Source organism: Ranitomeya imitator, chromosome 4, assembly GCF_032444005.1.
Source record: "Ranitomeya imitator isolate aRanImi1 chromosome 4, aRanImi1.pri, whole genome shotgun sequence".
NCBI lineage: Eukaryota > Metazoa > Chordata > Amphibia > Anura > Dendrobatidae > Ranitomeya > Ranitomeya imitator.
The window spans coordinates 513,313,952-513,326,795 of record NC_091285.1 but is presented as its reverse complement, the minus strand read 5'-3'; the positions used below and the strand labels follow the sequence as shown (position 1 = coordinate 513,326,795).

Genomic DNA, 12,844 nt, shown 5'->3' with positions numbered 1-12,844 from the left:
GGAGAATGAATAGCAGCACGCTACGCGTTTCGAACAATGAGTTCTTTTTCAAAGCTGCTCACTATGCATGACAGTATGGTTAAATAGCAGCTGTGACAAATCACAGTGAGTAAAACTATCACCTGACACATAAGTGAATATACACAATAAAAACATCAAAATAACAGAAAAAGAGGAAAATTAACATACAAGTGCATCAAACATTACATGCAAACTAAACAATGTTGATATCTTAATAGTGGAACATGATTTCTTTGCGAGCATTCAAGCCCGCAGGATAGCAAGTGTTAAGGCAGAACATCCAGTAAGCTTCACACGTCATTAAGCGTCTTTTGAAGTCTCCTCCTCTGGCTGAAATCGCAAGCTTCTCAATGCCGACAACCCGGAAAAATGCTGTGCTCCTCTGGTGACAGGTAATAAAATGCTTAGAGGCATAAGACATGGAGCGATTACTATCAGTAGAGACAACAATGTCAGTAATATGCTCAGAAATACGGATCTTAAGCGTACGAGTAGTGCAACCTATATAACTCAGTTTGCATTTTGTGCATGTTATCATATATACCACATTTCTGCTGTTACAATTAATAAGTTGCTGAATTCTATATTCCTGTCTGTTGTCGCTATCATGAAAAGAATGTGCAACAACAGAGTGAGCACATGTTCGGCATCTAGGGGCACCGCAGCGGTAAAAACCTGTATGATATAACCAGGTGCGAGAGACATTACCAGAATTGAAAAAACTGGGAGAAAGAATGTCAGATAAAGTGGTGGCCTTCTTTGCAACCACTTGACACCCTGAAGACAAAATCTTGGAAAGAATTTCGTCCTCATATAGAATAGGAATGTTTTTTAGAATAAGAGATTTAATACTATTATATTGAGGACTGTATTTAATAGAGCAAAATATCTTTTGATTTTGATTAGAATTCCTCTCCTTATCTTTTGGCAAGAGCATATCGCTCCGTTTTTTCCTTTTCACTATATTTTTAGCTCTATCAAGCGACCAATTAGTGTAGCCTCTTTTTTCTAGTCTCCTGCAACACGAATCAATTTCTTGCCTGAGAATACCCACATCATTGCAGTTTCTAGTTATCCTGGTTAATTCACCTACTGGTATAGACTTAATAGTATGTCCAGGATGGCTACTAGACGCATGCAAGATGCTGTTACCCGACAATGGTTTACAATATGTGGAAGTGGTGATAACATCACCTACAATACCACGCAACGTCAGATCTAAAAAAGAAATTACATGTGAATCAGTGTTACAGGTAAAACGAAGATTGAATTCATTGGAATTAAAATAACTCAAAAGTTCCGGTATGGCAGATACATCGCCACTCCAAATAAGGAGCATATCATCGATGTATCTGCCATACCAGAATATATCCAACAAAAACGGATTACAGTCCAAGTATAGAAACAATTCCTCCCAATATGACATGACCAAATTGGCCACGGATGGTGAATGTTTACCTCCCATAGAGACTCCTTTACATTGGAGAAAAAACTGTTGGTCAAAAGAAAAATAATTGTGAGTCATCAGAAAATAGATAGCTTGCATAATGTAATTGCACAAATCAATAGTATAATTGCTATATTTGTGCAGATGAAATTCAAGCGCTTGAATGACAATATTCTGTGGAATACATGTATAAAGAGAGATGACATCACAGCCTATCCAATGAAAACTGTCACTCCATACAGTATTAGAAAGTTGGTGCAAAACATCCCTTGAGTCTCTCAGAAATCCTGGAACTCTCATGACAAGAGGCTGCAACAAAGAGTCCACCCATTGACTTAAATGTTCCATAAGGGAACCCATCCCGGATATAATAGGACGCATTGGAGGAGGTGTAGTACCCTTATGCACTTTGGGCAAGCCGTACATCGTAGGTATAATAGGGTGACCCACCTTCAAATATTCCACATGCGTTTTAGTTAGTGTACCCAAAGCTGCACCATCATCTACTAGGCTAAACAATTCATTCTTAAAAGAAAGTGTGGGATCTGAAGGCAATCTCCTATATGTTGTACTATCACTGAGCAGACAATTAATTTGATCTTTGTATGTCGATGTGTCCATCACTACAATTAAACCACCTTTGTCTGCCTTTTTTATAGTGATCTCGTCCATGTTTCTGATTTCTTGAAGAGCTTTACGCTGCTTCAAATTGAGATTACCTTTACATGTTTTCTGCTGAACAGATATATCTAGGGATCTCAAATCCCGTTCAATAACAGCTTGAAATCTGTCCATGCAATCCACTCTCGATTGAATGGGATAGAATAATGGATTTTTTGTGTTAAATTGTTCAGCTTGATTTACATCTCTATTCATGGATACATTGAGATTATTTAGATCGTTCAAATTTCTCAATAGACATTGTTCATTAAATATGAGATCACAATATTCATTCTGAACAGCAGAAACACCCACAGTTGTAACCGATTCCTGTCCAAAGGAATGTCTTTTAACTGTTAGGTTACGAATGAATCTGTTAACGTCCATTAATGTATGAAACAGGTCAAACCGTTGATCCGGTGCATATTTAAGTCCCAGAGAAAGAACTTGCAATTATTCCACTGAAAGATTACAACTAGAAATATTTAAAACGTTAGAAAAATCACCTTGAAAAGTAGATGTTATTTCCTGTTGCGGGTAGCCAATGTCAATGAAAAAGACCTGGGTGTGTGGGTGGATGACAAACTCATATTTAGTGGCCAGTGTCAGGCAGCTGCTACAAAGGCAAATAAAATAATGGGATGGATTAAAAGAGGCATAGATGCTCATGAGGAGAACATAATTTTACCTCTATACAAGTCACTTGTTCGACCACACTTAGAATACTGTGCACAGTTCTGGTCTCCGGTGTATAAGAAAGACATAGCTGAACTGGAGCGGGTGCAGAGAAGAGCGACCAAGGTTATTAGAGGACTGGGGGGTCTGCAATACCAAGATAGGTTATTACACTTGGGGCTATTTAGTTTGGAAAAACGAAGACTAAGGGGTGATCTTATGTTAATGTATAAATATATGAGGGGACAGTACAAAGACCTTTCTGATGATCTTTTTAATCATAGACCTGAAACAGGGACAAGGGGGCATCCTCTACGTTTGGAGGAAAAAAGGTTTAAGCATAGTAACAGACGCGGATTCTTTACTGTAAGAGCAGTGAGACTATGGAACTCTCTGCCATATGATGTTGTAATGAGTGATTCGTTACTTAAATTTAGGAGGGGACTGGATACCTTTCTGGAAAAGTATAATGTTACAGGGTATTTACACTAGATTCCTTGATAGGGCGTTGATCCAGGTAACTAGTCTGATTGCCGTATGTGGAGTCGGGAAGGAATTTTTTTCCCCAAGGTGGAGCTTACTCTTTGCCACATGGGTTTTTTTTGCCTTCCTCTGGATCAACATGTTAGGGCAAGTTAGGTTAGGCTATGGGTTGAACTAGATGGACTTAAAGTCTTCCTTCAACCTTAATAACTATGTAACTATGTAAATAGATAGGACAGGATGGAATACTGTTGCGGTCAGTATAAAACACTACAAAAATCCACGCAGAGTTTACAAAAAATCTCCACACCTGACTAAAGGTGTGGAGGGCAAATCTGCCTCCCAGAGCTTCCAGCAAGACAGAATAAATTCACACTGATAAGCTGGACAAACATAGAAAGCACAGAATGGATAAGTCCACAAACTATGGACAGAAAAGAGCAAGCAAAAACTTAGCTTTGATGAACTGGTCAGGATAACAGGGAACTCCAAAGAGATGTGAATCCAACCAGGAACCAATTACAAGTGGCACTGGCTGAAGGACAGAGCAGACATAAATAGCTGAGCAGAAAAGACGATCAGTGGAAGCAGCTGAAGACAGCTAACTCCAAGGAGCAGCCATACCACTTGAAACCACAAGAGGGAGCCCAAGAGCAGAACTCACAAAAGTGCCACTTACAACCACCGGAAGGAGCCCAAGAGCGGAATTCACAACAGTACCCCCCCTTGAGGAGGGGTCACCGAACCCTCACCAGAGCCCCCAGGCCGATCAGGACGAGCCAAGTGAAAAGCACGAACCAAATTGGTGGCATGGACATCGGAGGCAACAACCCAAGAATTATCCTCCTGACCATAACCCTTCCACTTGACAAGATACTGAAGCCTCCGCCTCGAAAAACGAGAATCCAAAATCTTTTCAACCTCATATTCCAACTCTCCCTCAACCAACACCGGGGCAGGAGGGTCAACCGAGGGAACAACGGGCACCACATATCTCCGCAACAAAGATCTATGGAAAACATTATGAATGGCAAAATAAGCTGGAAGAGCCAAACGAAAAGACACCGGATTGATAATTTCAGAAATTTTATAAGGACCAATAAACCGAGGCTTAAACTTAGGGGACGAAACCTTCATAGGAACATGACGAGAAGACAACCAAACCAAATCCCCCACACGAAGCCGGGGACCAACACACCGACGGCGGTTAGCAAAACGTTGAGCCCTTTCCTGAGACAACGTCAAATTGTCCACCACATGAGTCCAAATCTGCTGCAGCCTGTCCACCACAGAGTCAACACCAGGACAATCAGAAGGCTCAACCTGCCCAGAAGAAAAGCGAGGATGAAAACCAAAATTACAAAAGAAAGGTGAAACCAAAGTAGCCGAACTAGCCCGATTATTAAGGGCAAACTCAGACAACGGCAAGAAAGACACCCAATCATCCTGATCAGCAGACACAAAGCATCTCAAATAGGTCTCCAAGGTCTGATTAGTTCGCTCAGTTTGACCATTAGTCTGAGGATGAAACGCAGAAGAAAAAGACAAATCAATGCCCATCCTAGCACAAAAGGCCCGCCAAAATCTAGAGACAAACTGAGAACCTCTGTCAGACACAATATTCTCCGGAATGCCATGCAAACGAACCACATGCTGAAAAAACAATGGAACCAGATCTGAGGAGGAAGGCAACTTAGGCAAAGGTACCAGATGGACCATTTTAGAGAACCGGTCACAAACAACCCAAATAACAGACATCTTCTGGGAAACAGGAAGATCCGAAATAAAATCCTTGGAAATATGCGTCCAGGGCCTCTCAGGGACCAGCAAAGGCAAAAGCAACCCACTAGCGTGGGAACAGCAAGGCTTGGCTCGGGCGCAAATCCCACAGGACTGCACAAAAGAACGGACATCGCGCGACAAGGAAGGCCACCAAAAGGACCTAGCAACCAAATCTCTGGTACCAAAAATCCCAAGATGACCAGCCAACACTGAACAATGAACCTCAGAAATCACCTTACTCGTCCATCTATCAGGAACAAACAACTTCCCCACAGGACAGCGGTCAAGCTTATCAGCCTGAAATTCCTGAAGCACCCGCCGCAAATCAGGGGAGATGGCAGAAAGAATCACCACTTCCTTAAGAATGCCAACCGGCTCAAGGACTCCAGGAGAATCAGGTGAAAAACTCCTAGAGAGGGCATCAGCCTTAACATTCTTAGATCCCGGAAGATACGAGACCACAAAATCAAAACGGGAGAAAAACAGAGACCATCGAGCCTGTCTAGGATTCAGCCGCTTGGCCGACTCGAGGTAAACCAGATTCTTATGATCAGTCAAGACCACAACGCGGTGCTTAGCTCCCTCAAGCCAATGTCGCCACTCCTCAAACGCCCACTTCATAGCCAACAACTCCCGATTGCCAACATCATAATTGCGTTCCGCAGGCGAAAACTTTCTGGAAAAAAAAGCACACGGTTTCATCAAAGAACCATCAGACTCCCTCTGAGACAAAACGGCCCCTGCCCCAATCTCAGAAGCGTCGACCTCAACCTGAAAAGGAAGAGAAACATCCGGCTGACGCAACACAGGGGCAGAAGTAAATCGGCGTTTAAGCTCCTGAAAGGCCTCAACAGCCGCAGAGGACCAATTCGTCACATCAGCGCCTTTCTTCGTCAAATCAGTAAGGGGCTTAACCACACTGGAAAAGTTGGCAATGAAACGGCGCTAGAAATTAGCAAAGCCCAAAAATTTTTGAAGGCCCTTCACAGATGTGGGTTGAATCCAGTCATGAATAGCTTGAACCTTAACAGGATCCATTTCTATAGACGAGGGAGAAAAAATAAAACCCAAAAAAGACCCCTTCACAAACAAAGCATTATCACGAAGGATCTGGAACACCATCCTGACCTGCTTCACATGAGACTCCCAATCATCGGAAAAAATCAAAATATCATCCAAATATACGACCATGAATTTATCAAGATAATTGCGGAAAATATCATGCAAGAAAGACTGGAACACAGATGGAGCATTAGAGAGCCCAAATGGCATCACAAGGTATTCAAAATGGCCTTCGGGCGTATTAAATGCAGTTTTCCATTCGTCACCCTGTTTAATACGAACAAGATTATATGCCCTCGGAGGTCAATCTTAGTAAACCAACTAACCCATTAATCTGAGCAAACAAATCAGTAAGCAGAGGCAAGGGGTATTGGAATTTAACCGTGATCTTATTAAGAAGACGATAATCAATACAGGGTCTCAAGGAGCCATCCTTCTTAGCAACAAAAAAGAAACCCGCTCCCAATGGTGACGAAGAGGGCCGAATATGCCCCTTCTCCAAAGACTCCTTAACATAACTCCGCATGGCGGCATGCTCTGGCACAGACAGATTGAAAAGTCGACCCTTAGGGAACTTGCAACCAGGAATCAAGTTAATAGCACAATCACAGTCCCTGTGTGGTGGAAGGGAACTGGACTTGGGCTCATCAAATACCTCCTGGAAATCCGACAAAAACTCAGGGACCGCAGAAGAAGGGGAAGAGGAAATTGACATCAAAGGAACGTCACTATGTACCCCTTGACAACCCCAACTAGTCACAGTCATAGTTTTCCAATCCAGCACCGGATTATGTTCCTGTAACCATGGAAAACCCAGTACAACAACATCATGCAGGTTATGCAACACCAGAAAACGGCAATCTTCCTGATGTGCTGGGGCCGTGTACATAGTCATCTGCGTCCAGTACTGAGGTTTATCCTTGGCCAATGGTGTAGCATCAATGCCCCTCAAAGGAATAGGGCTCTGCAAAGGCTGCAAGGAAAAACCACAGCGCCTGGCGAATTCTAAGTCCATTAAGTTCAGGGCAGCGCCTGAATCCACAAATGCCATGACAGAAAAGGACGACAATGAGCAAATCAGGGTCACAGATAAGAGAAATTTAGGCTGTATAGTACTAAAGGTAACAGACCTAGCGACTTTCTTAGTACGCTTAGGGCAATCAGAGATAACATGAGTAGAATCACCACAGTAAAAACACAGCCTATTCTGACGTCTGAATTCCTGCCATTCTGTTCTAGTCAGAATCCTATCACATTGCATAGGTTCAGGACTCTGCTCCGAGGACACTGCCATATGGTGCACAGCTTTGCGCTCGCGCAGACGCCGATCAATCTGAATAGCTAGAGACATAGATTCGCTCAAACCGGCAGGCGTAGGAAAGCCCACCATAACATCTTTAAGGGCTTCAGAAAGACCTTTTCTGAAAATAGCAGCCAGAGCCTCCTCATTCCATTTAGTGAGCATAGACCATTTTCTAAATTTCTGGCAGTATAATTCTGCCGCTTCCTGACCTTGACAAAAGGCCAACAGGGTTTTCTCTGCATGATCCACAGTATTAGGTTAGTCATACAATAATCCGATCGCTTGAAAAAATGCGTCTACATTCAATAATGCCGGATCCCCTGTTTCAAGAGAAAAAGCCCAGTCTTGAGGGTCACCACGCAGCAAGGATATGATGATTTTCACTTGCTGAATGGGATCACCTGAAGAACGGGGTTTCAAAGCAAAAAACAATTTGCAGTTATTTTTAAAGTTCAAAAACTTGGATCTGTCCCCAAAAAACAAATCAGGAGTAGGAATTCTAGGCTCTAAAGCCGGAGTCTGGACAACGTAGTCCTGGATACTCTGTACTCGTGCAGCAAGTTGATCCACACGAGAAAACAAACCCTGAACATCCATGCCAGAGCATAAATCCTGAACCACCCAGATATAAAAAGGGAAAAAAAAATAAACCAGAGCACAGAAAAAAAATGGTTCAGAACTTTCTTTTCCTTCTTTTGAGATGCATTTAATTCATTTTCGGCCACTTGTACTGTTATGATACGGTGGTTTAGGAGCAACATGGAACGAGCTCTGAAGGAAGTGGTAACTGTACTGACCGCAGTCCCTAAGCTCAACACAACACTAGAAGTAGCCGTGGAATGCTCCTAACTCTCCCTAGGCATCTCGTCACAGCCTAAGAGCTAAATACCCCTAAAGAAAGAAGCAGGAAAGCTATCTTGCCTCACAGAAAATCCCCAAAGGATAGATTAGCCCCCCACAAATAATGACTGTGAGTGGAGAGGAAAAAGACATACACAGAATGAAACCAGGATGAGCACAGGAGGCCAGTCTAGCTAAATAGGACAGGATGGAATACTGTGCGGTCAGTATAAAACACTACAAAAATCCACACAGAGTTTACAAAAAATTTCCACACCTGACTAAAGGTGTGGAGGGCAAATCTGCCTCCCAGAGCTTCCAGCAAGACAGAATAAATTCACACTGATAAGCTGGACAAACATAGAAAGCACAGAATGGATAAGTCCACAAACTATGGACAGAAAAGAGCAAGCAAAAACTTAGCTTTGATGAACTGGTCAGGATAACAGGGAACTCCAAAGAGATGTGAATCCAACCAGGAACCAATTACAAGTGGCACTGGCTGAAGGACAGTGCAGACATAAATAGCCGAGCAGAAAAGACGATCAGTGGAAGCAGCTGAAGACAGCTAACTCCAAGGAGCAGCCATACCACTTGAAACCACAAGAGGGAGCCCAAGAGCAGAACTCACAAAAGTGCCACTTACAACCACCGGAGGGAGCCCAAGAGCGGAATTCACAACACTGTGTAGAGTGATATTATGTCGCCTTTTTTTCTTCATGTGGTTTAATGTAGAAGTTGGGAAAAATTAATTAATGTGTTCTGCAAGCAGAGCTCGAGATAACTGTTATTTCCTGCAGAGACGAGCCCTCGCTGGAAGAAGTGACGGCCGTCTGTGCTGGATGAAAGATGAAAAACAAAGATGAAGGACTTCACCTAGAGACGTCACTGGTAAGTCAGTGTGTTACCTATACACTGAAACTATACACTGTATACTATATACAGAGCTCCTGTGTATAATGTCACCAGTGATCAATGTATTACCTGTACACAGACACTGCATACTAATTACAGATCTCCTGTGTATAATGGCACTTATGGTGATAGTATTGTATTTTTTTTTATTACTGATCAGTATTGTAGTATTCAGTCACTATGTGGTGGTAATATGTGGTCTGGACATGGTGTTTTGGTATTTGTCCCTTGTATGTACTATTTGGTCACTTTGTGGTGGTAATATGTGGTCTGGTCATGGTGCGGTGGTATTTGTTCCTTGTATGTGATATTATTTGGTCACTGGTGGTAATATGTGGTCTGGTCACGGTCTGTTGGTATTTGTTCCTTGTATGTGATATTATTCGGTCACTGGTGGCAATATGTGGTCTGGTCATGGTGTAGCAGTATTTGTTCCTTGTATGTGATATTATTCGATCACTGTGGTGGTAATATGTGGTCTGGTCATGGTGTTGTGGTATTTGTTCCTTGTATGTGATATTATTGGTCATTTTAAAAATTGAAAAATAAATAAAAATATACCTAAATTGTATTGCATATTTTAACAAATATTTAGTAGGTTACAGTAGAGTAGGGCCCAGTCAAAAGTGTCTACCGTGTTATGGTGGCGGCTTAAGAAACATCTTTTGGCTAAAACAAAGGCTGCCGGCTATATGTGTGATCTGGTGATGCGAACTGTTCATGTGTGATAGGTGAGAAGTGGAGTTTTTCCAAGAGAGAGCGGTGGGACTGTGGATAGTTCGAGGGGTGGAGGTGGGGCTGGGGTGGAGCCTGGGCGGAGTCTCAAGGGAGCCCAAAAATTTTGCTAGTATGGGGCTCTTTAAGATTAATGCCGCCTGATGCACCAGTAAAAATAGGCTCTGATTTTAAGAGTCGCTCCTTCATATGTGAAACAAAATGGATCTGCTTATGTGTCACACACCACATCGCCAGCTAGTTAAATGTTACAATGACATTTCCCAGTGAATGCATTTGTAGTGGTTGAAAGCAATGTTAAAGTTGAAAAATGCTTCAAAAACGCAGTGTCTGAACTAGCCTAAGTGGGAGAGGAAATTTTCAGTCTGGGGTTAAATATTTGGCCTTACAGGCAAGTCATTAACCTGCAAAGGATGTACCTTGACATATTTCCAAGCAAAACCCTTTTTGGTTTCGTTTTCATGTGTTTTTTTGTGGCACCGGGAAAAATGGCATAAATCTTGGAAAAAATGATGAAAGCTGTGAACTAGGAGTCAGGAATGCTTCCAGGGGCGATCCCCATGCTGTCCCTGTGTCATTTGAGCAGTGTTTCCATCATTTTCAGACGTTTTTAGACCTTAAAAGGACCCCCGAGGGGATCGCGGTAAAAATACTCGGGTCTCCCATAGACTTACATTGGGCTCGTTGTTCTGGCCGAGCACCCGAGTATTCCAATTTGCTCGTCCCGAGCAACGAGCACCTGAGCATTTTAGTGCTTGCCCATCACTAATCATTACAGACATCACACTACATACAACACATACAAACTGATCATTATAGACATCACACTGCACACAACACATAAGCCTACATCCAAGCACATAATTTTTAATATTTTTTTCCTCATAGTCTCCTGATTCTGGTGCTCGATCCAGAGGTCCTCAAAGCGGCTCCCAAGGTTGCTGGTGTGAGAGTCAGGGCAGTCGTCATCGGGAGAGAGAGAGAGAATTGTCAAGCGGTGGCGGTCAATCAGGGATCGCTTCAAGAAGGAGTTCAACAAAGAGATGCGGGCCCAGAGTGGATCTGGAGGACGCAAGAGCAAGTACAAATATGCAAGGGCCCTGTCGTTCCTCCGATCAACGATGGTGAGCAGAAGGTAAATATTACCCACTCCATTTAATTAAAAATGTTTACATGTCTAACAGTTTTTGGGGGTTTCAGCCAGGGCCATGCTATATCAATATATTGATTATATATTTTTTTCTCTTTGTTCCACAGCCCTGTCGGCAGCACTCGGGAGCCTGCAGTGTTGAACCCTTCTGGGGCGATCCCTCAGGAGTCCGCCACTGAGGGACACATCGACAGTCCGGGCCCATCTGCACCTTACCAGCCTTCCCTCACATCTGATCCCTTGGTCCCATCCACCAGTGCTGGAGCATCGTGGCCGCCTGCGTTGCATGAATCTACTGGTGAGGATATAGCTTTTCTTTTACCCCACCCCTCTAATGCTGCCACCTCTAGTACACCTGTGGGTTCTGGGCAGCAGCGGCAGAGGGGTCAGGAAAAGAGCTATGCGCCCGAGTTCTTGCATCTGAATGCAGCCTTCCAGAACTGTCTCAAACTGCTGTCTGAGCAAATGACCGCAGGATTTAATTTGCTCAGCAACAGTATTCTTGAGTTGCACACACGCCTGGATAGGATGTATTCAGATGCAAGTAAATCTCCAAACCACACATTTTTCCAGTCGGTACTCGAGCGCATGGATAAGCTATCTACTGATCAGCAGATGCAAGTAATGCAATTGTGCCAGTCTGCTCTAGCGCTAATTACCTCCCAAGCCACTCCACCTGCCCCCCCCTCCAGCCACTGTCCCTCCCTCCAGCCACTACCAACATCCTGCCCCGTGCCAACATCCTGCCCCATACCAACATCCCGCCCTGTATCAGTTCCCACCAACATCGTCCGCGCCTCCACTCCGTGCCCACTACCACCAGTCTCCTTCACCCATTATGCCCCATCGTCATCCTCTTCTCCAGCCACCACCTCTTCTGCCTCCCAATCCATCCACTCCACCCCTCCAAATTCCCAATACTACTCCCGGTTTCATGTCCACCTGTTCTCTTTTTTTCTCCACCCCTTCACCTGTTTTACCTACTGATCCTTCACCAGCACCATCACATTCCTCTCTCCACACTCCCAATGTCGAAGTGTCCCAATCTGACAGCCCCTCCAGCATTATCTCCACCCCACACTATTTAAACTTATAATATTATTTTTGTTTAATAATGTGTTAATAAAACAGTTTATTGGTTATAAATTTTGTCTTTCATTTATTTATAAGATTTATAAGGTAAAATACGTTGGGTAAAACAAGGTTAAATACTGTGGGTAAAGGTTAAATACTTTGAATACAACCCAAACAGGTACACAACTTTGGTAAAAGAAGGTAAAATACTTTGTGTAAAATCCAAACAGGTACACAACTTTGGTAAAAGAAGGTAAAATACTTTGTGTAAAATCCAAACAGGTACACAACTTTGGTAAAATAAGGTACAATATTTTTGGTTACAAGGTCCAAGAAAAATTTTTCAAACTCTCATCCTGCCAGTCTACTCTTCCTTCAGGTGAACTAAAGTATTCTGCAAATTTTTTCCTCATTCTGGAAACTGATGCAGAACTTTTATACGTAATGTTCCGATAATCAACCAGGGTGGTTTCTTCAATGGAAATATGTTCCTTGCATATCACAAAATTGTGCAGGACTACACAAGCTTTCACCACCTCGTCAACAGTGTCAGTCTTCAAGTTGATAGCGGTCAATAGAACTCGCCATTTGGCCATCAGAATCCCAAAAGTGCACTCCACCATTCTTCGTGCTCGTGTGAGGTGGTAATTAAAAATTCTTTTAGTTTGCATCAATCCACTACTGGAGTAGGGTTTGA

At 43.1% G+C, this 12,844-nt stretch overlaps 1 protein-coding gene across 2 annotated transcripts; it reads left to right on the top strand.

Moving 5' to 3' along the window:
• Nucleotides 1-243: 243 nt before the first annotated feature.
• LOC138674230 (uncharacterized) lies at nucleotides 244-12,190 on the top strand. 2 transcript variants are annotated; one of them, XM_069762126.1, is made up of 4 exons: nucleotides 244-413; nucleotides 9,074-9,164; nucleotides 10,812-11,058; nucleotides 11,181-12,190. In XM_069762126.1, the coding sequence occupies exons 3-4, from the start codon at nucleotides 10,967-10,969 to the stop codon at nucleotides 12,058-12,060; spliced, it is 972 nt and encodes a 323-aa protein (XP_069618227.1). In that variant the 5' UTR covers nucleotides 244-413; nucleotides 9,074-9,164; nucleotides 10,812-10,966; the 3' UTR covers nucleotides 12,061-12,190. The 2 variants fall into 2 exon arrangements, with proteins under 2 accessions (XP_069618227.1, XP_069618228.1); XM_069762127.1 differs by lacking the exon at nucleotides 9,074-9,164 and having other exon boundaries at nucleotides 248-413.
• The last annotated feature ends 654 nt before the right edge of the window (nucleotides 12,191-12,844 follow it).